Genomic DNA, 25253 nt, shown 5'->3' on the forward strand with positions numbered 1-25253 from the left:
AAACGAAGTTGAACAACTGCGGAAATCATCACTGGCAACCAGCAGCGGCTACCAGGAAGTCTGGACGAGCACCGCGCGTAGGAGGAGCAGCAGCACTCGAAGCAGCAGGAGCGTCTGCATTTGCCTATGCCGCTGCAACGAGCTGCATCAGCAGCTGCTGCAGCAGCATGCGGTCGCAGCTTCGGTTCTTTTACCGCTTTCCATGATGGAGGCATTGGGCGTCCTCCCGTTGTCAGGATGCTCCAGCAGCAGCACCGGGTGTTCAGTAGCACTGCCAGAGGCCGGTTTGGCCGTGAAAGCAGCAGGGGCAGGTTGAAAGCCATCTTCAGCTCCATTGCAGGGGCTGCTGTGGGGATGTTCGCTGGTTGGAAGGCGCATGCAATGTCGGCAGCAGCAGACGAAGGCTTCACCGGCGCAGCAGCAGTAGTGCGCCTCTGCCCCGCAGCTGCTTATACGCCTGACAAGAGCAGCTGTAGAGAAACACCCGAGGGCCGTGTGCAAATATTTAAGCCACCCCAGGTCCAAGGTAACACGAGAATGCATATGTTCCCCCTGTGTGCTCGCCGCTACTGGACCTGCTGGTGCCTTTCTTGCTGCTGCTGCACGTTGTTGGCACTTACATTTTGTGTGCTCTTTTGTGCTCGTGTTGCCGCAGCCTGGCAAGAATTCGTCGGGTCGCGGGATGGCTTCATATCATTGCAAATCCTAGCGCAGCCTCCAGCAGACGAAAGGACTGCTGCCGCTGCTGCCGCGGCAGTCCCCGCTGCAGCGCAGCTTGGCGACCAACTGGGAACTATCCTTCTAATCGAGAGGTAAGCTCTTGCCCTTTGCATCGCTATTGCCGATGCAGCAGTCGCTATACAGAGGGGCGGTCGTCACATTGTCTCGGTTCCCGGCGATACCTGTCTAGTGCATGTACCCGCCGGTTTGTTTTGCGGTTCAGTTTGTGTACTATCCTGAAAAGCATGGGGAAGGCTCTTTTCGTTCCTGCCTTCAGGTGGAAAAGCCAAGCTGCCCTGCAGGCGGCGGAGACAGAAGCCCACAACCGCGTGGCAAGGCTGCGTATGCAGCAGTTTGACCAGCAGAACCTACAGGAACAGCTGCCCACGCGGCAACAGACCGAGAAGCAGCAGCGAGGAAATTCTGAGCAGCAACAGCAGCTGCAGATGCTTGCCGATGCCTTAACCTGGCCCGCCCGCGCCTATACGATGGACTCCAGGGCTGCGACGCCGCTGTGGCTGGCGCTGCGCTAATTTGTCTAGCTAAATCGCTAACTGGCTAGCTAGCCAGCTACCAAGGCGGTTGCAGGACTAGTAAACGCGTCCAAGAAAGCTAGCTGCATAGGTAGCGAGCTAGCCAGCTAGCTATTTTGCACCCTAGGTGGGGTGAGCTGAGGCTTCGGTGAGCTGGGGCTTCAAGAAGCCCCGCTTAGGAGACTTTTTATGATGCTGTCTTTTGCTTGGCTTATGGCCTGCGCAGAATGCGGAAAAGACACTGACTTTCATGTTTACACACACACACACACAGCTGAGGACCCGTTACTTGACGTGTACCGCTGACACGGCTTGCCGAGGCAAGTGGAAGCTTGTGTTACGGCTGAAATGGCAGCTATGCGGATACGGAAAGACAGAGGGGGATAAATGAACCGAGCAAGCTGAAGGGTATGGCGATGCAGGTACATAGGAAGGCTGTGCAGGCAACGATGCTACGAGACAGTCCCACAATGAGAATGCGAGACACATCCAGGCAGAGTGAGGGCAGTGCGCACGTTTACAGCGACCGCTACAAACATTGGGCCACTCAGGAAAAATAGGCAACTGGAAATGACTCAAAATCAATACGCAGTACACATTTGGAAACTAGTTTAGCGACACTAAAAGGGCACGTGGGGAACACGAAACGCGAAGCATCTCAGGGATATGCGGGAAGCCCGAGTGCAAACCCAACGAAAACGCGGGCATAAATCCAAAGAAAGGGAAGAGACCAAAACAACGGAACAGTCGGACAGTATAAGCATGGCGGCGAGCAATCGCAAGGCCGTGTTAGCATACTTGGTTGAGGGAGGCTGTTGTTTCTTGAGTACCTTGACCATCTCCCTGCATGTTTATTCGGGCCAAGATCGCTGAAGGGTTTGTCTCAAGCAACAACCTGCACAAGTGCTAAAGTCAGAACTAGGTTGTAACCACACCTAAGGCAGGCTGAGCCTACTGCAGCATCTGTTACTGCTCCTGCCGCTGTTTTTGCCGCTCGTGCGACAAACAGTTGCGGACCACAACGGTCAATGAGAGTATAAGAAACGAACAGGCGAAAACCAAAAGCACAATTAGAGCGAACGCAGTCGGTGACAGGTAAGAGCGCGACTCCGCAGCGTAAATGCAAAGCAACAGCAGAAGACGACGCGGTAGCTACAAAGACCAGTGCTCGTGCGGCGGCAAACAAACCCGAAGGAACAGCGGAGTCACGGGTGAAACAAATGAAGCCACAAACTGCGGGAGCAGAGAGCAACGGCAGCGCACTGGCAGGTCCACGAACATCGGCGACAGAAAAGCGAAGCCAAGTAAACAAACTGAAGAAAACAAAGAGAGAAACAAACATGTGGTGACCAAACCGAACACACAGCTGCAAAGCAGAAATAGGAAACAGCAATGGAAACAGACGAACACTGCAAATAAACTACAGTGTCATGGCAGGCACAGCAAGGCGACAACAAAAGGCAAGCAGGCGTTTGCAGCCAGCGACAGCATGAGAAACACGATTAGATCCCACAGTGCACATAAGGGGGCCAAAATGACAAGAGGTGCAAAACTTTCGGCCCTGCGTACCCCTGGTCTGCGGTCTCATCCATTGCCAACAACACAGAGTCCATGTTCTCCAGCAGCGCCTGCCGGGTCACCGTACCACTGCAGCAGCAGCAGCGGCAGCAGCAAACGGCCAAAATGCCTGTTACAGCGGGGACGCTGCAATGTCGACTAGCACACAGCAACAGCTACTGCTGCTGCGAGCCGCCCACCCGTTCCACCACCAGAACCGAAAGACACAACGAGGGCAGCAGACTTAGCTACAGCAAAAGATAAGTCCGCCACGTACTTGCAGATAGAGCTCAAGACAGATCTCAGGGCCTCTACTACTTCAAGCAGCAGGAGCTCGTTGGCAGAGGACTCGGGAGAAACGGCGAAAATTGACACGTCCCCGACATCCAGGCCCACGGCTACCTCCCCCTCTACCTGTAGCGCCTCAGCTGTGCAGCATAGCAGCAGCAGCAGTACAGGAGGGAAGAAAAGCATGCGATAAAAACAGTGGGCTCAGAAGCCCCACACTGCGTGTGAAAGGCAGTAGGGAACCAGAGGCCAAACGATCCCAAAAAAGCCAGGCAAAGGAGCCCACGGAAAAGCGCTTAGAATAGCAATACGAAGAAAGGCGCCATGAGAACAAGGATAGAAGCATTGCAGCAGCAGCAAGTGTGGCAGCAGCCGAATCAGTAAGCACCGCCATGAAACCGCACGCATGAGTGAGTGGTGCAGCCTTGGTGCAGCAGCACCAGCGCAGCAACAGTCATATGCGGAACAGCAACGGAAGCCTTCGCCACAGAAGCCACAGCAGCAGCAAAAGGAATCGTACCATCTGTTCTGCCCCTGATATTCATGAGACCCTGGTGAAGGAGACCTTCAAATTTCCGTTGGCTGTCGAAGTCTCTGTAAGGGCATGGAGGGCCCAAAGAAGGAGGAGCCCTTGTGGGGTACTGAGCGCAGATGCGCTCCCCGTTGGAGTCAAGGATGCAAAGACACGTCAGCCGCAGTGGCGTATCCATCGTGCCGCTTCTGCTGCAGTTTCTGCTCATGCAACTAATTCTGCCCCCGCTGTTCCCACTTTAAAGATTCTGACACAGCGTCTGCGCCTCTCAGTGGCGCAGTTGCAGCTTCGCTGGGTCGACGCTGGTGGCCAACAGCGCAAACCCAAGACGCAGCGCCGTTGGCTCCTGTCTGCTGCCGTGTCCCCGCCCGGTGATGCTGCAGCAGCGACGGCCCCCTCTAGCTATGCCCGTTTTTTCGTGCTGATGCTTGCAACTGAGCGGCAGCGCGATTCAGCTTCTTCCGCTACCCCGAGAGGAAGGTGCTACAGGAGGGTCAGCAATGGCAACCGTTGTTGTGGTGGTCCCGAGCAGCTCTCCTCGCCCGTCTAAGCCTGATTTCGGAGTCAAATCTTCTGCCCTAGGCTGGGGCTCTTGTCTTTAGCGAGAGGAACACTGCAGTAGCATGCAGCAAGCAGCACGCAACAGCAGTACTCGTGCGGGATGGGCTACTGGAGTGCATGTGCTCCGTCACAGAAATTCTGGAACTGCTATGCTCGTTAAAGCTCAAATGCAACTAGAGGTGGATTTAGTTGGGCAGCGGCCAGGTGACTGTGGCTTCTGCAGCCGACTAGGGAGGCGCCACGCAGGACAGACTCTCCCGCTGCGGCTGCTGCAGCAGCAGCCTACAATCGCAGCAGCGAGATGCAGTCACTTTTAATGGTGTATCTCCAAAGCTTGAGACCAAGACCTTTTGACATTTTATTCTTGCAATTTTATGCGACGGTTCCAGCTACCGTAGCAGGAGCAGAAACCGCAAAAGGAACAGCAACCGCAGCAGGAGCAGAAGCCGAGAGCGGGATACCGCAGCAAGGGCGCCAGTACGGAGAGGGGACTGCTAATCTGACAGTCCTGTACAAATATTTGTGCCGCCTTTGGCTGTCCGTACTGCGGAAGTTTTCACAGCCTCTCCGGAAGACATCCGCTCCCCCCCCGCAGCAATAGGAGGACAAAGGCCGGTAGCAGCAGCGGCAGGCGTAGAAATACAGGAGAAATCAACCGCTAAAGTAGCAGCTGGAACATTAAAAACCGCAGCAACGAAAGGAGCAACAGTAACAATGGGACGAGGAGGCGCAGGTGCACTGCAGCGACAGGTCGTGCTCGTAGGGGCGGGCCAAGCGCATTTGGACGTGCTGCGCTTGTGGGGCCTACGTAAGCAGCGGGAGACAACGGCGGACAAGACAACACCATGCAGCTCTGCTGCTGGTGCCGCCTCCACAGACAAAACAGCAGCCGCTGTTCTGCGTTCCATACTCGGCAAGGACGCTGCTGTTGCCGCAGATGAGGAATGCAGCAACAACAGCGGCTGCATCAACAACCTGCCCGTCTCTTCTGTCTCTTTACTGCTCGTCACAGAGACCACGGAAGTCCTATATAGTGCCATGGTACCTGGTGAGTCTTGCTGCTATTGCTGGTGCTCCTGGTAGTGCCGTTGTTGCTTTCAAACCTTCTAGATGTCCAGAGCGGTCTTGTTTATGTCACCTAGGTGGGGCTTCTAGGCAGTGTCAAAGAGGCAACGGCGGTTACGAATGCGTGTGCATGATGAAAGTGTCGTAGATACCTTCATCCATGTGTTTGGTCCTTGGTCTGTCATTTCCGTCACTAGTCATTGTGAGCCATCTTTCTAGGTGTGTTGGCACCTCCTTGTCTCATATTTCTGTTTGTAGTCACTATGGCAGAGCCCTTTTAGGTGTGTCAGCAGCCTTTTGTCTCCTGTGCCGTCTCTGTGATGTGCTGCCTCCTATCGCTCTGTCAACATCATTTATGTGCTGCCGGCGCCTCTGTGTGTCTCTGCGTTCTCACTTGCCTTCCGTTTTTTCTTGAGCACGTCCTTTGCTGGTGAGTCTGTCTGTGTGGTTGGGGGCTGCGTGCGCGCTGCGTGTTTCTGCTGCTGCCACTGTGTAAGCTGCTGCTGCTTTGTTTCTGCAGGCTACATAACGGGGGAGTTCAACTTGCCGGACTTGACCGTTGACTTGGCTCCTCTGTGCTCTTTCGCGGGCGCCTCCCTTATCACCGCCAGGGCTGTGGGGCTGCTGCCGCAGCAAAAGCTGCTGCTGCTTGACGGCAGTCGTCCCCCCCTAAGGTGGGCTTTTGTGCCTCTGTGGCTCTCGGGGCCTCTGTGATTAGCTACTCCGAAAATTACCAAAATGCATGCTCTCTGTATCTTATGCATATTTTCTTCTTCTATGTGCATCATTAAGCCCACTGCGAGCCGTTTCAAGGCAGGCATGAACGGAAAATGAGAACGTGTGAACAGTGCTGTTGCCCGTATTTGCTGCTGCAGATTTGATGTGCTATCGATCGACACGGGAAGCAAGCCCGAGATGTCTCTTATTCCGGGCAGCATGAGGCCATTACTTTCACGCAGCAACACCTTTGTAAACAGAGGCAAGCTGCTGCTTTTGTTGCTACTGTCTGCTGTTGCGGGTGCGGCGGCCTCCCCGCAATAGAGCCATTCCTACTCGTGAAATGATGGGCTTCGGCAGTTGCCGTCAAATGCAGGAATGATGAGGGGGCCGGTGGCACCCCTGCTGCTGGTGGTGGTGCAGCTGTTCTTGCTGCGGTATCAAGCCTGGATATTTTGCGGCGGGTGCTGCTACCTCTTGTCAGAGCGGCCATTTTTCTCAATAGATCTTCTGCTCACTGATCACTTTTCTGAATGTTTTATTTTTTGGCTTGCTACTGCAGCGTGTATCGACGGAGACGCATCCACCGCAGAAGCAGAGACAAGTCCCATGCCTTCGCCAACTGGAGATGATTCCCTTCGGGGGCATAAGCTGTCTCCTTGTGGCTGCCCTGCATCTGGCAGCAGCAGCAGTAGCAGCAGCAGGTACTGCTGCTGCTGTGTTTGCCCTAAACGACCGCTTCAAGGCATCGTCTCCCGTTGGCTGCTGCTACAGCAGCAGCTGCAGCAGGCCTGGCAGCAGGCTGCAGACAGCAAAGAAGCCACTGCTGGTGGGGAATCTCAGGACACTGCCAGGAGAGACAGCAGCACGAGTGCTAGTAGCAGCAAGATGGCCGACACACGGCCTGTCTTCCGCATTCTGGTGATTGGCGGTGGAGCTGTGGGAGTCGAGATGGCTCTGGCGCTGCAATATGCTGTGCAGCAGCTGCTGCAGACACTAGATAAGCACCAGCAGCAGCGCCAGAAGCAGCATTCATTTTCCTCTTACTCGCAAAAGGATGAACAGCAGAGGGAACGTTCTGTCTCTCCTCTTAAGGTGGAAGTTGTCTTAGCCACAAGCGGCCCAGAAATCCTCACGGGATACTCGAAGAGGGCTCAAGTCAGCATCTGCTTTGCTGCTGCTGCATAAGAGATTTCTGCCACGTACAAAGCAGCTGTTGCGGTATTGCTGCTGCTAGCGTGACTTTGCCACTGCTGCTATTGCCTGAGCAGCCACTGTTTTCTTCAGAAATATTCCGTGGTGTGTTGACTTAAAAGGTTCTGCTGGGGTCTGCAAGAACTCATGATGACTGCGCTTCCTGTACTTTTTGTATAGGTTTTGCTGTATGTGCATTTCACCTGTATTCTTTCCTGCGGTTTCTTCGCTCTAACGTACTTTCCCTATCATGTCTTTCCTCTCTTTGCAGGCGACGCTAAGGAAACTGCTGACATCTAGGGGCGTCACTGTGCACGTCAACTGCCGCGTAGAACGCCTGGAGGAGATGGCGGATGGACGTCGGGTCCTTGCTGTCTCATCGGGGACGCAGCTGGTGGAGCTTTTTGACTTTTCCTTCTGCTGCACCAGCACAAAACCGCAGGACTGGATTCAGTGAGCTTAGAGAAAGCTTTGGGCGTAGAAACGCAGTACTGTAGTGCAGTTTGCAAGTGCGTGCACGGGTCCCACGAGCAAGGAGTGCCTAAGGCGACGGAATTGTCCATGCCAGACGCTGCGTGCCTCAGCTGCTGCTTGCGGTGCTGCTATACAGGTCAACTCGGTTGCCGTTAGATGAAAATGGATTCTTGCGAGTCTTGCCGACACTCCAATGTGTTGATTACCCAAGCATATTCGCTGCAGGTACAGTGCGGCGCAGGTTTTTCTGCAGCTGCTGATCTGTGCGACGGTCCCCCGTACTGGCAATTTGGTACTTTTGACAACTTCGTACTTGTGTTTCCAGTGCTGCTGCTTTGCTGCTGTAGGCCACACAGCTAGCATCGTGGGCCACATTCGCCCGAAGGCTGGGGTGTATGCAGGTGCGTACGGCTGCAGCTTCTGCTCTGGCCCATTTTGCTGCAGTTGCCCTTTCCGCTAACGCTGGCACTGTTGAATAGAAGTTGTTTAGACGCAAGTTGTTTAGACGCTGCGCCTTGTCGGGCGTGGATGTGCCATTCGCTTCTGTGTGCATTTGCATTTGATGCATACCTGCACACCCTTTAGTTTTTGTACATACAAGACCACGCCAAGGAAGCTTCATGGAAGATGGGATGGGGCATTATCTTTGGGTGTCTGCTGCTTTGCGAGCATACATGTGTGCAACTTGTGGATGGTGTGTTGCGTGCTTGTTGGTCTTCTTAGTGCGTGCCGCTCCCGTCATCGAAAGCAATATATGGAGATTATTGAGAGGAGAGACGCTTGAAGTTTGGAAGCCCCAGGGCTCTTTCATGTCGCTTCTTGTGACTGGCAAAAGCGAAGCCGCTCTATGCAAAGGGGCCTTTGTCTTTCATGGCAACTGGGTCTGGAAACTCAAGGTGCGCTGCTGCACATTCTGTTGCTGTGGCGTCTGCTGCGCTGCTGATGCTCTTCTTACTGCTTTGGTTACTTTCGCAAGTGCTTCGCTGCAAGTGTTGTGCTGCCATGCCCTGCTGACGCTGCTTGCCACTGCTGCCAATCTCGCTGTTGTTACTGTTGTTGCATGTATGTGAGCAGTTCTGCTGTGGCGGTACGTGCCTCTCTGCTCACTGCTTGTGTTACTGCTCCCTGCATTGTTGCTGACGTTGTTGCTATAGAAAGCAATCGATTCAAACTGGCTATGCAGCCACCGCGACTTTCCCGGGCCTACTGCATCCCCCAGCGCCCCTCCTGGGCCTCAACGATCTACTTCGTTTTTGGGGCTCAAGGAACTTGGGGCTGCTGCTGCATTCGGTGCTGAGGCACTGAGTACTTGGGTGTCCGCAGCGATCGCCTCCGAGCCGCCCGTTCAGGGTCCCGCAATCGGAGTAAGTCAGCAGTGCACACTTGCTGCCAGTTGTGCTGCGGTGCCAGCTTGGCTCTTCTCCGTCCGTTTTTTTGCCTCTGCATTGTGTGCACTGTCTTGATTGTTGCGTTACTTGTTTCGTTGGCGTCTGTACCTCACAAGTGGTTACTGCCAGCTGCCTTGTGCACTGTCGCATCTGGATTTCTTGTGTCTGCGTGTTGTGTGTGTGCTCTGTCTCTCGTATTCTGTAGATTTTCCCTCTTACCATGTGCCTTTTCCGCTATTTTTTTGCAATTCAGGATCTGCCGCATCCCTGCATGTCGATATTCGCGACTCTTCTCTCCAAGGCAGCAGGGGCGCGGGCCAAGGGCTGCACGGGGGCTTCTCGGTGCGCTGGTTGCTCAAGCAAAATCCCGCAACGCGTCGTCTCTGCGGCTTTGCAACAGCTGCGCCACCACAATTTCCAGGTTCAGCAACTACACGACCGAGAGGCTCAGCTGCAGCAGCTGCAGCAGCAGCCGGGGGCTGACGATCAACAAGACTGGGATCAAGAGAAGCCCCTCTTCGCCCGCCCGGAGGTTATATGCGGTCTGAAGACCCCCGATGACTGCTGTTTGTTTTCCCCAGTCCCTTTAGATGGCCTCCTGGAGACAGCTGGAGTGACGGCGCCCCCTGTGTCCCTCCTTGCCCAGAGCGTGGATTTCTTTAGGTAATAACAGCGTACAATATTACATTTTGTATACTTTTAAGTTAAGCTTGCTTTGGGCGTGAATATGGTGTCCGGCCTCCCCTTCTCTCGTCTTCGCATCTGCCAGCTTGACGCTTTATGCTCGCTGCTGCATATCTCTCGTTCGCTTTGTTGTATTTGTCCGTCTCCGTCTCTGCTGCATGAGTTGAATATTGCTTGTTTCTTGGTATGAAGTTATTGGCACGTGCCTGTTAAGCGCGCGCTTCTGTCTACCTTACAACCCTGGACTCAGCTTTCCCGTATGCGCGTCGGTCCGTGTCCCTTATTTCGAGAGGCCGAGAACTACGGACATTGGTGTCCACACTTTTTTTTTTTTGTCCTTCTTGCTTTGTTTCAGATTGTTTACAGGCGACCTGTACACTATGGGCCGCGTAGCAGCAGCCCACGCCCTCTCCGATCTATATGCATGTGGCGCGGAGCCTTTAACGGCCCTAGCCGTCACTCTCATGCAAAAAGCACCTCCTGAGCTGGTGCGTCGCTGTTGTACTGCTCTTGCCGTGCTGATACCCTTTTGGTGCCGTTGCCAGTGTTTGGAGGGGATCCCGGCTATTGTTGCTGCTCGTTGTTTGAGGCCCTGCCGCCTTTGCTATCGGTACATGCGTGGCCTGGCCGGTAGCAGCTTTTTTGGTGCGACAGTTTTCAGGGCATTAGTGTGGGCTGCTTTTTCTCTTTTTGCTGTTGCAGCAAGCAAACAATTTGCTGCAGTTTTTATGCGGGGCAAGCAGTGTCTTCTCTTCTGAGGGCTGCGAGCTCAGCGGCGGTCATTCTGCAGCGGGCGATGGCCCTTCAGCTGCAGGCTTTTGCGTCACTGGGCGGATATTCTATCCTTCCCCGCCTGGCGCATCATCAGCAAAGACGAACTCGAGCAAAGGAGGCAATGACGAGAAACGGCGGCAGCAGCAGCAGGCATTGGTGGCACCAGGCAAACCCTTGGCTCCTGGCTTCCTTCTACGGAAGGGTAGCACTGGCGTTACCGAGGGCTGTGTGCTACTGCTGACGAAGGGCATTGGGACCGGAGTCATATTTGCGGCCCATGCAAAGAGCCGAGCAAAAGGAGGGTGAGGCGCTGCCCTTTCGCATCTGTGGCTTATTCTGCTGGCTAATGCTGCTAGTTTAGCGTTTGGTGTGGTGTCTTTATGGCCGCTTGTTACTGTGGATGTTAATGCTGCAGTTGGGTGGAGGCAGCGCTGCAACAAATGCAGCAGACGAATAGGGCGGCTATGCATGCGCTAGTTCAGCACGGGGCGACGGCATGCACCGACATAACTGGTGAGTTCCTGTTATTTCTGTTGCGGCGCACCTGGCAAACCAGAACAGCAGAGCTTTTTTCGGCCCTTGCAGGCTGCAAGGGGAGGCTGTAGCTTAGAAGCCACAAAGTCGACCTGGTCTTGAGATTTCGGCTGGCCCAATGGCCCGTAAGGTTTTGTTGCCGTTGTTTTTGGCAGGTTTTGGCTTGCTAGGCCATTTGCTGGAAGTGGTCGACACGTCGAACAGGGCACTTGCAAAAGTGAACCGCGGTGATGGATCAGCAGAAGCAGAAGGCGGCGCCAACCTGGTGGGAGCCCGTGTTTGGCTCGGCAGGATCCCGCTGTTGCCTGGGGCCGCTGAGCTCACCCGAAAGGGGGTTGCTGCATCTCTTTTTGTGGAGAACGCGGCAACGGGAGCACGCCGTCTGTCTGTCTTGTCTGAAGATGAAGTGGAGGCCGAAGCACCTTTGGGCTCTCTCCACCTCGGTAATGTCAGGGGCCTTTCTCCGTCGAATGAGAAGCTGGGTGACGAACGCGAGCTGCTGCAAGCGCTTCAACAGCAGCTGCGGGGGCCCTGCTGCTGCCGTGCTTCTTTGCCTGCGGAGGCGGACAAGCTGGAGGGTCCGGCCAGAGAGGAGACGGCAGTGCAGAGCAGCTTATGGAGCTACAGTAACATGAACGAAAGGGAAAGCAGCCGCAGTTGCTGTTGTTGCAGTCCTTGTTCAGACTCTTCAATCGTCTTCCCGCTGCTTTTCGACCCACAAACTAGCGGGGGACTGCTCGCTGCAGTCCCTGCTGAAGCTGCTGCATCCTGCCTGGCAGCGCTGCGGGTTCACACGGCGGCTGTGGCCATCGGAGACATAATATCTCTTCCTCCTGACGCTGCAGCAAACAGCAGCCTCACTCGCAACAAGCCAATCCAAATCATCGCCGCATATACAGAGACTGCAGCAGATACTGCCAGTAGCTGCAAGTAGATGCAGCACGAGCAGTGGGAACGGCCGCTGCCGTTCCTGTGTTGACAGTGAGTGCCTCCAGCTTCTGGCCATTTAGAAAGGAGCACATGGGGAATATTTTGATAAAGGAAGCGCGAAGCTGCTGCTGCATCAGCTTTTGAAGCTGCAGTTGTTGCAGTTTCGGATCTGCACCCTCACGCGAAGCTGCTTCAACCCATCCACGAATCCCTTGTTGTTACAGCTGCAGTTGATGCCACATATGCGTTTATGCTCTTGCAACGTTTAAAATTGGAGGCAGTGGGGGCTCACTGCGGCAGCAGCTTCTGCTGCAGCTGCTGTTGTGGCAGTGCCTAGGCAGGCAGGCAGGCAGCAGCAGCATGACATGTGAGTCCGTAAACTCCATGCATGCAAGAAATGATGTTTCCCGGGCCTTCATAACCGCAGCAAGAGCTGATGCTGCTGCTGCTATTATGAAGGTTACGAGAGGCCGGCAGAGTTTATCCGGCCCTCCGGTGCCATGGGAAGTATTTGTTTTATATGATTGCAGCATTTGAGGTGTAAATGCGCCTCACGCCGGGAGACAGGATGTCTTCAGTGACTGGTTGTTTCGTTTAAGTAACTGTACACGCATCCGTTGGAGCCGTTGTCCAGAGTGTCTTTTATTTGTGCCTCGCTTCATCTGAACCGCGCACCATTTCCTCATTTTCGGTCTCTCGTGTCTCTAGCTTGTTTCGGCTGCGTCGATGCCCTCGCTGGGGCTCAACGGGTTTTTTTTTTCAAGACGCCTAGAGCGTACCGCCCCGTGTGTAGCTGTCTGGTCGGCTTTTCTTTATATGCCAGTTCCCGTGGTTCACACTTTATGTGGTTCTTGCTGTCCGAGTCTGCGCGATTTGTATTCCCAGATCCATTTGCTCCACGGGTGTATGTTCTCCTTGTATATTCTTGAGGCGATCTTTGTATGTTGTCTACGCCTCTAGTCTCTCAGCTCTCTCCTGTGTGTCACCCTGTTGTAAATGCTTCCTCGCTCTTTGTCCTTTTCTGTCCGTGTCCGCCCCACTTCTGGCGCTGCTTGTATCCCCTTCTAACCCGTCGCTTCCTTCGCAGCAGGAGCTGCTTGCTTGTCTGACATACCGTGAGCCGAGAAACGCATGCTACGCGTTGACTAGCAGATGAAAGACTGTGAATACGTAATTCGCAGTAGAACATTGAGGCTGGTTTTTTGAATGTTTTTGAATCGCTGAAGTTTATGTCTATTCATACAAACTGGTCAGCTACTGCAAACAGACTGCTATGGTGCTCGCTGCTCATTAAGAGTGCGAGGGCACAAAGGACAAAAACGCAGCTACAACTTTCCGAGTTGTAAGTAGTTGCCCCTAAGGGCTACACAGGTACGGAAAACACATGTCATTTAATGCACGGAATGTGCATGCTCGCATGCCTTCAATTCGGTTTTCACCATACTCCTGGGGACTCTTACATGTAGCTGCTGCCGCTGCTGCTGAATGGCTCAGCGGGCGAGCACGCAGCGGCAGCAAGGAGCTCGCATGCACAGTGGTAGGTGGGGAGGGCCTGAAGTGAGGCACAGAAAAACCATGGTAGAGGACTTAAAGACACATGGGCCACGGAAGCTACAGAAGGGAGCGCCGACAAACGGTCGAACAGAAACGCGCCGGACAAAGCCAAAGGAAGAAGATGTGTTAGGCAGGCTGGACAAAGAAACATGGAATTCGCCCAGTATTAAGCCACTATGAAGCCCACATACAGAGCCAACACGCAAGGAACTGAGGCAACAGTAAAAACCTACACGGGAAAAGCTGCAATAAACACACATGTGGAAGCCAGCTGCGCCGGAACGAAACAGACGGCGGGTTAAGCACAGGCAGGGAACGGTAGTACATAAAGGAGAAAGCACGACAGAAGACAATGGGTGGTCGAGGCACGAGGAAAGGCAGGAACTAGCGAGGGAACGAAACAATGCGCGAAAAAGCGGAGACAAAAGCCAAGAAAAAAATGGAATGACGCTTTAGTTTACAAAAGAAGCCAGGCAACTGGAGATGACAAAAGAAAACAATGGCAAATGGGGCCAGACAGACAAACGCTGACCGGGCCTCCACCAGAGCTCCCCCTGCGGCCCACGGCATTCGCCGCGGCAGCGGCCGCAGCACCGCAGGGGAAGCGCCGGCATCCAATACACGCGTAAATTGTGGAGGAAGCTGCGCGAGAAGGGCGACCCGGCTGTTTCGTCCAAGCCCTGCACACTCAGCAACGAGGCAGAAGCACGGCTCCAAACGGAAGCCAGTGAGAGAGTTGACAGAAACACAGGACCCACGACCCCAGACAGCTATAAATGTTAGAGAGGCAAAACACAGAAGAAAGAAAAACTGAGGAGCAACCAACAGAGCCGCAGTAAACGGCAAACACCGAAAAATGAACAAAAAAGACAGCAGGCACGAACGAAAAATCCGGAATACGGAGAGGCATAACCCCGAGTAACCACTTAAGAGACTCTAACAAGAGCCAGGCAGTCATGATCGCCCAGGGAATGGATCAAAGAACGCAAACAGGCTACAGAGGATCACGAAGGCCGCAAGCAGCAGAGGGATATGGCCACATGAAAAGTGGCTGACGTCTCCAGCTGCGTTTTTCAGTCTCGTCTGCCTCTGACTAGCATCGTTTGTAATTTTCTTGTAGTGCAGATACCTTCAAGTATGAAATTCGAGTCCACGCCAGCTGTTCCCACGTTGTCAAATTCAAACACATTAGCAGCAAGTGGTAGCCCGCGAGGCAGCCAACCAGCAAAAGAAGGCCAAGCAGGAAAAAAAAACTAAAAATTACCAGCAAGCACAGCCCCGCTCCCCTGCAGGCACATGCAAGCAAGCGCAAATAAAAAGCTTCCGACTCGAAAAAACAACATATTTTACTTCCATATTCTTTGTTGCAAGGCAGAAAGTACACCATGAAAGGCGAATCCACACATGCGGACAGCACAGACAGGCAGCTTCGTGAGAGAAAGAGGCTGACAGAGCTTAATGAAGCCCAGAAACTGCCGCAGATTTCCGGCGCAAACTACATAGACCTGTCGCCTCGGGCTGGAGCAGCAGCAGTGTTACAAGCAGCAGCGTAAGCAGCTGCTCAACCGCACCAGTCAGTCTTAACGTCCATCGGAAGCAGCAGCAGCCGCACACACTGAACTGTGCATACACCTGCCTCGAGCACCTGCATAAGCAGGTATACCATAAAGTGGGGGCGGCTCTTCTCCCCCACGCAGCTCCCTGTACGAACAGCAGACAAAAAAAGCAATCTTCACACTAATAGAGTTTAAGAGCGTCAGCAACCGCAGAGGCAACAACAGTGAAATAATGGGGCCCACGAGGTGTGTCACGCCACCACATGCGGCAGCATTACAAACACAATGCAGTAACTCTAATTTCGCCTGTGAAAGACGTTAAATGCCAGTAGCAGACCGATCCAAGGGCAGTGATGGTCGTGGGTGCGAATGCAGACGCCGCAGTCCGCGCAGTGCTTTGTCCTCAACGGCTGCAACGCAGCAGGATGCTTGCGACAATTCATATACCCACAAGGAATGTTTGCAGCGGCTACTGCTGCTACTTTTGCGCCTTCTGCCGCTTCTGCTGCTTTTGGTTTTGCTGCTTTTGCCTACCTGATACATGCAGCACCGATCACAGAAACGCAGCCTCACTCCATATTGACACAACTGTCTTTTCCTAACAGAAAAAGGGACGGCAGCAACCGTAGTAGTCGCCGCTGTTGTTGTTGCTTCAGTCACTGTCGTAGATGCTGTAGACGTTGGGACATATGAAGAATCTGAAGGCTTTGCTTGGCTCAGCTGCACCACCTCCCATTCCTGCTGGTGCTTCTGTGAACTGTGCGGAAGAGCGGCTTCAAGGTCGTCTGCCATGGATGCTGCCATGGCAATGTCTGGTGCAGGGACACCTGATGTACTGGCAGCAGCAGCTGCTTCTGTTGGTCTACTGGCATCCTGTCGACCACTCTGTGGTCCCTGAACATGAATGGAAACATCAGGAGCTGCTGCTGCATGGTCGTAGGCTGCTGTCGCCCCTGCTGCTTCTGCGGCTATCTGGCGCTGGCGTCTGCTCTGCTCCCGGAGCTTCTTCTGTGCCTCCATCTGTGCTGTGTCCGCCGCTGCGGCAGCGGCTGCAGCAGCGGCTGCCGCTACTGTTTGACTTTCCTGAGGCACGTGGTGTGCGCCACTGCCGAACCTATTTCTGCGTCTACCAGAAGTCGGCTCCTCTCCGTTGCTGCTGCTGTCACTTTCGCTATCACCGCTGCTTCCTCCCCTGCTGCTGCTTCTGCTGCTGCACTCAGCGGGATGCCTTCTTCGGGTTGCCCTGTAGCCCCGCCGGCTCTGCTGCCTCTTCCTGCTCCTTCTGGAGTCGAAGTGAAGCACATTGTTGCAACTTACGTACACCTGACGAAGCGACGCCCCATGGGGTCCCCCCGGTGGCCAAATGTCAGCAGGCACGCCGCAAATAGATGCAGCGGAAAGTCGTTGCTTCTTCTGTCCCCGCAGTCCCTTCTGCTGCTGCTGCCCCTGCATTTGCTGCTGCTGCTGGTCCTCCTTCTCCCACTGCGTATGACTTTCGTCGGGGGGCATCGCTGAGGCCCCATTTCGAGAAACGACAGGTAAGGGGCTGTTCTCCCGTCGTTTCCGCTGTCGCTGCTGCGGCAGCTGCTGCTGCACCAGAGAGTACGGCATCAGCGACACTCCAGTGATCGCTGTTCTGTCTTCGTCGCTCGAGCTTTTAAGTAACGGCGCCCCAAAATGTTGCTCTTGCCGAAAGCGCTGTTGCTGCGGTAGTGTCTGCTGCTGCAGCTGCTCATCTCGCGGCTCTTCGTGTTGATCCTGCATTGTCGTCGGTGGCTCCGCTGGCTGCGAGAGGCTCAGAAATTTAGCACTGCCACAGGCTACTGGCGGTGCGGGCACACGCGTGCTGTGGCTGCTGCTGCTGCTACTACTGCGCGTACGAGGAAGCACAGGCAAGTCTCCATTTGTTTCTTCTTCACAAAAAATGTCCAAGCTCCCGCTGCTGCTGATACTTTGGTTACTGCTGCTGCTGTTGCGGCCGCGAGGAGCAGCGGTGAGTCTGCCGGTCACCCGTAAAGAGTTATCATGGCCGTCGCTGCCGCTGCTGAAGCTGCTGCTGCTGAGTTGACGAGGGGCCTCATAGTCCTTTCGGCGCCTCCTGAAGAAACGGGGAAGCTGTCGAACTCCCTTTGGCGTAGTTCGTTGCCAGCGCTGCTGCCGACCCCGTGCTACTGCTGCTCCTGCTGCTGCTGCCGCAGCTGCTTCTGTCGCCGCCTTTGTGTAGTAGCAGCTTTCTTTTGTGCTGCAGTTACTGCTGCTGCTTTCCCAGCTGTCGTCGTCCTCGAGTTCAAAGCGCCGTAACCGACTGCTGTTGCTGCTGCGGCGGCGTTTTAGCATCTGCCGCTGCTCCGGAGGCAGCAGCAGCGAGGGACAATAGCGCAACACGCCACTGCAGCAGTGACACAGCAGCCAGCAGCAGAGCACCAGCGCACGCCACTGCAGCAGTGACACAGCAGCCAGCAGCAGAGCACCAGCGGCTGCAGCCCAAGGCGGCAGGAGCAGCAGCAGGAATAATTTGGCAGTGGTAGCAGTAGTAGCAATAGCAGCAGCTGCAGCAACGTCGCACTACCTGTGTGAGCGCCCAGCACCAAGCTTACACAAAAGCAACAGCAACACCATCAACGGAACCAGCACCGGCATGGCTTACGGATCTGTGCTTGCAGCTACGAAGTAAGCGGTGACGGTAGCAGCAGCCACAAGCCACGTTGCTGCACCCCCAGCATCTGAAAAGGAGAATAAGGAAGGGTGTATAGCCACCAGGGCACCCAGTATGCCACACCGCAGCAGCAGCAACACAAAACCTACACAAAGTGGCCCTGGGGAGCCGCAATCGTCATCGTCACAGACTGTTTCATCGTAGGCTGTAGCGGGAGAGGATGAGATTTCGAAGGTGGCCACGCTGCTATCATAGTTTCTTGCTTCCTCCCTGAACCCTGCTTCTGCTGCCGTTTCTGCTGCTGCGACTTGCAGGTGCGGGCGCATGGGGGACCTGTGCGGGGCAGCGGCAGCGGAGGCCGCGGCCATGGCCAACTTTGTTCTGCTTTCACTGCTGTCACAGCTGCCCTCGCTGCTGCTGTTAACGGTGTCCTTGTCCTTGCTACGTTTTATCTCTTCTTTTTGGCACTCCAATTCAACGGCGAGCTTCAAGGCACCTTGAGGTACCCCCTACGTGGGCGACCTGACACAACTACTGCTACTGCTGCTGCTGCGCCTACAAATTCCCCTAGTCCAGGCAATGGCAGTTCGGCTTCTTATGGCTTTCCTGCATCTGTTATTCTTGTTGGTGGTGCTGCTGCTGCTGCAGCACTATTTGAAATGCCAATCGTGCAGGCGCTGCTCCCGCAACTTTTGCTTCTGCCTGCGTTCCTGCTATTCTCGTTGCTATTTCTTTTCCAGCTGCCGTCTCTGCTAGTCCTCTTGCTGTTGGTTTTGCTGCGTCTGAGGACTCTGCTTCAGCTGCTGTGTTATCAGAGCGTTCCGCGTATAGGGGTCCGGTGAAAGCCTTGGGGCCGGCCGCCGAGACCCAATGACACCAGCCAGTGTGTCGACAAGCCTCGGACAGTCACGATATGATGCTGTTCAAGGCGCTGTTCTTCTGCTGCTGTTGAAGGGACAGCGTTGCCGCCGGTTGCTGCAGCAGAGAAATTTCCAAAATACCTGGTTGCGCCCGCACTTGTTGCTGCTGCTGCCGCTGCCGCTGCTCTTCAAACCAATGACGAGCCAGTGCCAAAAGTCCTCGGAACAGGCCTCATCGCTGATGACTTTCAGTGGTGCTGCTGGCGTTCGCGTCGCTGGTGCTGCTGTTGCCCACGCTTAAGACACGAGAACTCCAGAGCTCCCAGGGGAGAGTTCCGAAGATTCCTCCCGTTTTTGCGGGAAAAAAGGTGTTTGGGAGGAGCCATGCGCACAACTCACAAATGGAAACGTTATATCGCTGGATATGATTTTTCTGGGTGTTGCAGCCGCTGCCGCTGCTGCCCCTGATGATCCTCCACGGACTGTTCGCAGCGTGCACAGTTCCCTACGACTTCCACATATTCTTTGCTCCCTTTGCACTCCGACTGACGTAAATATGTTGAGTAGGACTTTTCGTGCACATGCTGCTACTCTGAGCTGCTCAGACATAACAACTGGTACCACACTCGACAGCAGCTGCTGGGGCCCCTGCAGCAGCCGCAGCATCTGCAGCAGTAACATTGTCGGAAGTAACATCAAGTACTGCGGCACTGCTCGTAGGGCCCACTTAAGAGGCTGGGAGGCGGCAGCAGTATGCGAAGTGTACTTACTGCGGACGGGCTAGCAGCAGGTGCAGCTGCTGTCGCAGCTGCTGTGCTGCAGCGACAACAGCGAGACCCCGCCACAAGAAGAAGACTTCCCTGAGTGCCAGACGCACAGGGGAGTCTCCTTTTTAGCAAAAACACCAGCAGCGGGCGCTGCATAGTGGAGCAGAGGGCGGAGCAACTGCGGAAACGGCAAGGACAGCAACACAAGTAACGGTGGCAACGTAAGAAGTCAATCACTAGCTGTGGGCAGCAGAGTCTCTTCAATGACTGCAAGCGCCCACGGGTTGTCAGATGCTGCTGCAGTCACGGCTGCAGGTGGTGGCCCACCAAGCAGCACCACCGCAAGCTTTATCGGGGCATTGCACCCCTCAGACGACTGCCTCAACAGGGCTTTGCGACTGTGGGCCTTAGTATCTCCGAAGGCAACAAAGAGACTCGTACGGCTTCTCACAGACGGAGACAGAGCTGCTTGTAGCCGCGTCTGTAAGACATGGTATGCTTTACTAATGGCACTGCTCCATTTGCCTTTATTCACAAGCAGCAGCAGGTGCATGGCCGCTTCAATCCTTGCCTCTGTAACATGCACGTCATTTCTCTTTTCTTTCCTGGTCTTGGGTCCTCTGTGGTTGCTGCAGAGGCAGCAGCAGCAACAGGGGCAGCAGCAAGAGAGTCAGTCAACTTATTGTGGGAGCTATGTTTCAGCTGTTCGTTGCAGGCGAAAAGCTCTTCTGTCCCCCCCGCTCCTTTCTGCTGCCTTTGGGCGGCGCGGTTTTCCTGTAGCCTTCAGGGGTTACTTTTACAGGTGTTCGCTTGTGGAGGAGATGCAGCATGAGACCTATGCAGACTATCTGGTTAGCTGCTGCTGCTTTTCATCCTGCTGCTGCGGAAGCTGTTTTTGCTGGAATTCTTGATGTATCTCTTTCCGCTGCTGCTCCTGTGGCCAGGATGAGTTTGTGAGGGCCCCTGTCATTTTGCTGCCGCTGCTGCTACGGGGGCTGCTGCACCTGCACTGTCTTTGACCGTGAAGGAGCAGCAGCTTAGTCACTAAACAGCGAGGCGATTGTTCGCCCTCTTGGTTGCTGCCACTGCAAGCTAAGTGAGCACTTGCTGTTGCATGTATTCCAGTCAGCGCCGTTTTGCTGCTGCTGTGGTGGTGGCTGTGCTGCAGGCAGCTTGTGCTGCGGCACCTGCCGCACTTTCCGAAGAGATTGCAAGGGACTGCCACAGAACATTCCCTGAGCTTCCTTTCTTCAAGGATAAGGCAATGTAATCCACTGCTACCGTTGCTGCTGCTGCTGCGGCTGTGGCCGTTACGGCTAGAGCCGGCATTTCTGTCGTACTGCTTGTTCGGGATGGTGCTGGTGCTGCTACCATGTCAGGAATGTAGAGGCGCCGGCCTGTGGAGCGCCCTTGACATCACCATGCGCTGCCTTGCTGCTGCCTTCCCTTAACTTTCTTAGTTTTTGGTGTTTCTCTGCTGCTTCTGCTGCTGCTATTGTGCTCCTGACTCAGGCAGCAGTCCCTGCACCGAGTCTTGCTCGCCTGTGCATCTCGCCAAGACGGCGTCGGGTACTGCCAGGGTATGAACTATTTGGGCGGCCTCTTTTTGTATGCACTGCAGGATGAGTTTGTGAGGCCCCCCTGACACTTTCTTGCTGCTGCTGCTGCCACGGGGGCTGCTGCACTGTGTTTTGCCTCGTTCTATTTGGCGGGGCGCGTTGTTGCTAGCTGCCATTGCTTATGTGCGCCGCATGTTGGTCGCTGCACTTTGCTTTTTCTTTTCGCGTCTGCCTTGTTATCTTCCTTCCCGGTGCTTCTTTACCATCTCCGATTACCTTGGTAGGCCAAGAATGAGACATACAGCATAGAAAGTAGGGTTTGTGTGGATGTTGCAGGAGGCTTACCGATGTTTCGTCTCCCTTCTGCAGAAATGGGGTCTGCAGCGCCTCTATGCTACAGACCTCATGCCCATCAAGGTGAGAAGGCTGCTGCTGCCACAGCCACCGCTGCTCGATTTGGTGCAGCTTCTGACTATCCGTTTGAGCTGCAACGTTTGTGAGAAGTCGGGCGTGCTTATGTGTTCTATGTTACGTGTGTTGCATGCAGCCACATGGCAGTATTCTGCGCTCGTTTGATAGTTTCGTCAGGGGGCCTGTAGACACCCCTTTCCCCAATAGTGTGGCTGTGTGGCTCCTTTCAGAGTCTTACATTTGCCTTTGAGCGTATCATGGAGGCATTTCTACCTCAGCTGCGGGAACACTTCGTATGTGACCCCCTCAGCTTCATCCCTGCTTGTCCTCATCAGCGTTCCCTGTGCATTTGGATGTCAGTGCCTTCCTTTCTGACCGTATATTTATTCCCACTTTGTGTCCTTCTGCATCGCATCTTGTCCAATTCCGTGCTGTGCTTTCCTGTGTCACTGCGCACCTGCTGCTGTCTGCTTATCCGCCGGTGTCTTTAGCCCCTGCGGTGTTCCTATGTGCTATCGGCCGATCTTTGCCCTCTATGTGTCCCTGTCGCTTTCCCGAACCCTGTTTCGGTCATTTCCCCATGCACTGCTGTCTCTGTTTCTCGCTGTATTTATGTCAGGCCTTCGTGGGTGTCCGCGGAGAGGCATACTTGCTGCAGTGGTTGCTGCCTGTCTTCGCAGCAGACTTCCCAATCTCTTTGTCTCTCCGGGTTCTCGACCTGCTGGCCTTGGGAGGCATGAAACGTCTCCTGCAAGCGGCTCTTGCCCTCCTCGAAGCCATTCAGGGTACTGCTCTGCTGCTGCTGCGTTTGCTTTTGCTGTTGTCAATGCAGCCCTCGAGTCAGGCACTTACTTTACCAAACTGCAGCTCGCAGCCTATTCAATGCTGACCCTGCCGTTGCTCCAACTGTTGCCACTCTTACAACTGACGCATGCAAAGTGTGTTGCTGTGTTTACTTTGTAGAGCCCCTGCTTTCTATGGGACCGGAGGAGGCCTTGCCGTTCATCATGGCCGCTGCCGCTGCAGCTCCCTTCGCCACTAGCAAAGCAAAGAACCAGCAGCAGAAAACACGCGCTGCGCCTTCTGGCGCTGCACCGCGGTCGCATCAGCAGAAGACACAGCAACGAGCTCCCCAGCAGGCGCGTGAAGATAGGCTGCGGCAGCAGCGGAAACAACTGCCGTGGTACCGCCAGGTGTCTTCACCTCGCCGCAGCTGCTCGCAAGAAATTGAAATGCAGGAGAAGCGACAGCATCAACAAAACGTCCGAACACCAGACAGCAGCAGCGAACTGACCCCCGGCGAGGCGTGGCTGCTGCGGCGCATGCTGCGCTTCCACGTGACAAATAAAATGATAGAAACACTGGAGAGGGTGTTTTCGGATAACAAAGATTGCAGGCTTTGCATCGAGGCAGGTAAAGCTACTGCTACTTCCACTGCGGCAGCAGCAGCAGGTCCTGTCGCATGCGTAACAAGGTGGAACAAGGTGTCGTAAGACTTCCATGGACGAAACTGCCGATTTACGAAATCGAAGTGCCATTGTGTCCTCATAAACTTCTACCATATGCTTGCCTTTCATGTGAAGCCAAGCAGCGAAGTTGAACAAGCTCGGTGCACTTGGTACTTGCGTTGCAACCACAAGTGCCTGTGCCCTCTACAGCGACTAAGTCAAAAGCACACGACATCCAATCACCTTCATTTCTTCAGGCCCAGAAATGTATGCTGTGATTCCTGCTGCCGCATACGAAAGCCCCCATAGCTGCTCATCTGCTCATGCTGTGTGGCGCTGCTTTGAGCGCTGCAGGCGCCCCCCATGACCCTCATTGGAGAGTTGTGTTCGTCTTGCCTTGTGAAAGGGGCCCCAAAGGGAGCCCCCAAAGACACCGGCAGCTCTCCGGGCGCCCGCCGCCGCCTCTGCATATTATTAGCGACTACTTTGCCCCTGCTCGGCCCTCAAAGACAGCTAAAGATGATGATTAGGGCCTTTCGCCGTGACACTGATTTGCTGCAGCAAATGCTGCAAGACAGTGGCAGCAGCCACGGCAGCAACAATCAGCCAACCTGCTGCTGTTGCTGCCGCCGCTGCTGACAATTTTGGTAATGTTATGGGCTTTCCAACTCAAAATTTTCAACTTAAAAGGGCCTTTGGCCTATTTAATATCGGAGGACAATGACTGCGGAAGCATGTGGCCTTTGGGGTGCGCGCACTCCTTTCATGCCACCAGCCCTACTCTCTGTGTCTACTGAAGGCCCTCCTTACATTTTTTTGGGCCCTCAGGAAAAGAGCGTCTTTCTGCAGCATCTACAAAAGAGGCGGGGTGGTTTCCCTCCACGCACTGCCTTGACAGACACGCGTTTCAGCAGCAGCAGCTGCACTTGCTGCCTCTAACACCCTGTAGCAGTTCGGGAGTGGGTCCCCTCGTATACGCTGAGGCATCTAATGCCTTTTTGTTCGTCCCTGTTGTCGCAACGGAACGGCCGCTGTTGCTGTTGCAGCAGCAGGGGCTGGCATCTGGGCACCTATTTCTGCTGTTGATGCGCTTGCTGCTGCTCCTGCCACCACTTCAGGGCTCTCTTCTGCGTAGCAAGGGCAGCAAAGGCGAGGGCCTCAGCATTTGGGTCGCAATCTTCCTTAAGTGGGCCAAAGAGCCTTAGAGATGCTCGAACGTTGCAGGCGCAGCAGCAAGTGCTGCTGCCGTCCATGCTGCAGGAACTGCTGCTGCGCAGCATCACGCGTCCCTCTGCCCTGCAGAATGTGCCAGGCTCTACCGGCGGCGGGGGCTCAAAGGCCACAGTTCTCTCAGCAGTAGCCCCCAAGCCTCGTCCCCGAAGGGAACTTCGAGGTTCTCCTGAAGGGTACCAGACCCAGAAACAGCTAATTACGCCTGTTCCATCATCAAGCTCTATCGTGTCCATATGTGCTGCTGACGCATCTCGAGCTGCTGCTGTTGCTGCGGTATAGTCCTGAGCAGGCCCTCTCAGCATGACTCGGGTGCAAGAGATAACAAGGCCCTCTATGCATATGCCTCGGCAACGCCATGGGCCCCACACCTCCAGCTCCTCGCCGAAACGGGCGTGGCTCGCACTAGGCTTGGGGGCCTCAAGAGGCTCAAGACCCCCCTTAGTGGGCACCCCAGGAGAGAGAGCATTACGCACAGTATGCTTCTTCTGTGAGTTCGCTTCCAGCCTGTTGTGCAGCTCTTGCTTGTCCTTCTGCTGCTGCTCTATCCGCGGCTGCTCCATATGCTGCTGCCTGGCCTGCTGCTGTTGTTCCTTGTGCCTTTGTTGCTGCCTCTGCTGATGTTGCCAGGCAGCCGCACACCTCCGTACCTCTGCAACAGTAACTCGTAAAAGAGCCCCTGTGATTGTTGGGAAATCAAAGTCCATTAGAGCGAGAATCGCCGCCTAGAGGCGCCAGAGAGCGCCTATCTGGCGAGCGCCGACTCCTTGTCTTCGGCACAGGGTAGCATGCGGGCACAGTCGAAGGGCTCTCGTCCAGCACAGCTTTACAGGGCTCTGAGGCCAGCCATGCGAAGATTTGGTTCAGCACACAGCCAGAACCTGGGATTCGGTCTTTGGTTCCTCACTTAGAATCACCACCAGGTCACACTGGGTCAAGCTGAAACAACACGGGAAACCAGCGGAAGAGCGAATGTCTTGTGGATATAAACACACTGTAGAGGCACTTTATCAATGTAGATGCGAAAGCAGCAGTTGGAGCCGCAGCTGTCTCTCAAAGAAACAGCAGCCGTAACACCGGGGACTGCTGCAGCAGGATCGATCCTTACCCTGCACTGATCAGCAGAACATCTGTTTGCTCATCATTTTGATGTGATCTTCCGCAACCAGCAAGTTACCAATCCCCACAGGGCTCCAGCGGCAACAGCAGTGACCCTGCTGTTACGAGTACACCTGTTGCAGTGAGAGCAGCTGCTGCTCTG

General features: G+C 54.7%; 6 protein-coding genes across 6 annotated transcripts; 3 read left to right on the forward strand and 3 right to left on the reverse strand.

Moving 5' to 3' along the window:
* Positions 1–237: 237 nt before the first annotated feature.
* Positions 238–1253, forward strand: ETH_00027020 (uncharacterized protein; the record flags this gene model as incomplete). Its single annotated transcript, XM_013373106.1, has 3 exons — positions 238–526; positions 656–812; positions 998–1253. The coding sequence occupies 3 exons, from the start codon at positions 238–240 to the stop codon at positions 1251–1253; spliced, it is 702 nt and encodes a 233-aa protein (XP_013228560.1).
* Positions 1254–2969: 1716 nt separating this feature from the next.
* Positions 2970–3838, reverse strand: ETH_00027025 (coatomer zeta-2 subunit, putative; the record flags this gene model as incomplete). Its single annotated transcript, XM_013373107.1, has 2 exons — positions 2970–3238; positions 3619–3838. The coding sequence occupies 2 exons, from the start codon at positions 3836–3838 to the stop codon at positions 2970–2972; spliced, it is 489 nt and encodes a 162-aa protein (XP_013228561.1).
* A 1067-nt stretch (positions 3839–4905) lies between these two features.
* ETH_00027030 (selenophosphate synthetase, putative) lies at positions 4906–11955 on the forward strand (the record flags this gene model as incomplete). The annotated part of the gene is made up of 14 exons (XM_013373108.1): positions 4906–5239; positions 5777–5930; positions 6132–6235; positions 6536–7131; positions 7439–7620; positions 7778–7866; positions 7989–8042; positions 8365–8537; positions 8796–9005; positions 9283–9692; positions 10069–10201; positions 10416–10789; positions 10903–11000; positions 11177–11955. The coding sequence occupies 14 exons, from the start codon at positions 4906–4908 to the stop codon at positions 11953–11955; spliced, it is 3690 nt and encodes a 1229-aa protein (XP_013228562.1).
* A 3402-nt stretch (positions 11956–15357) lies between these two features.
* On the reverse strand, positions 15358–18085 carry ETH_00027035 (zinc finger DHHC domain-containing protein, putative; the record flags this gene model as incomplete). Its single annotated transcript, XM_013373109.1, has 3 exons — positions 15358–15471; positions 15596–17450; positions 17709–18085. The coding sequence occupies 3 exons, from the start codon at positions 18083–18085 to the stop codon at positions 15358–15360; spliced, it is 2346 nt and encodes a 781-aa protein (XP_013228563.1).
* Positions 18086–19607: 1522 nt separating this feature from the next.
* On the forward strand, positions 19608–22807 carry ETH_00027040 (TBC domain-containing protein, putative; the record flags this gene model as incomplete). Its single annotated transcript, XM_013373110.1, has 8 exons — positions 19608–19837; positions 20060–20195; positions 20513–20610; positions 20857–20974; positions 21240–21320; positions 21545–21607; positions 21934–22099; positions 22278–22807. The coding sequence occupies 8 exons, from the start codon at positions 19608–19610 to the stop codon at positions 22805–22807; spliced, it is 1422 nt and encodes a 473-aa protein (XP_013228564.1).
* Positions 22808–23832: 1025 nt separating this feature from the next.
* Positions 23833–24699, reverse strand: ETH_00027045 (uncharacterized protein; the record flags this gene model as incomplete). Its single annotated transcript, XM_013373111.1, has 1 exon — positions 23833–24699. The coding sequence occupies one exon, from the start codon at positions 24697–24699 to the stop codon at positions 23833–23835; it is 867 nt and encodes a 288-aa protein (XP_013228565.1).
* Between the last annotated feature and the right edge of the window lie 554 nt (positions 24700–25253).

Source organism: Eimeria tenella, genomic scaffold (assembly GCF_000499545.2).
Source record: "Eimeria tenella Houghton genomic scaffold, Eth_scaff12, whole genome shotgun sequence".
NCBI classification, from domain to species: domain Eukaryota; phylum Apicomplexa; class Conoidasida; order Eucoccidiorida; family Eimeriidae; genus Eimeria; species Eimeria tenella.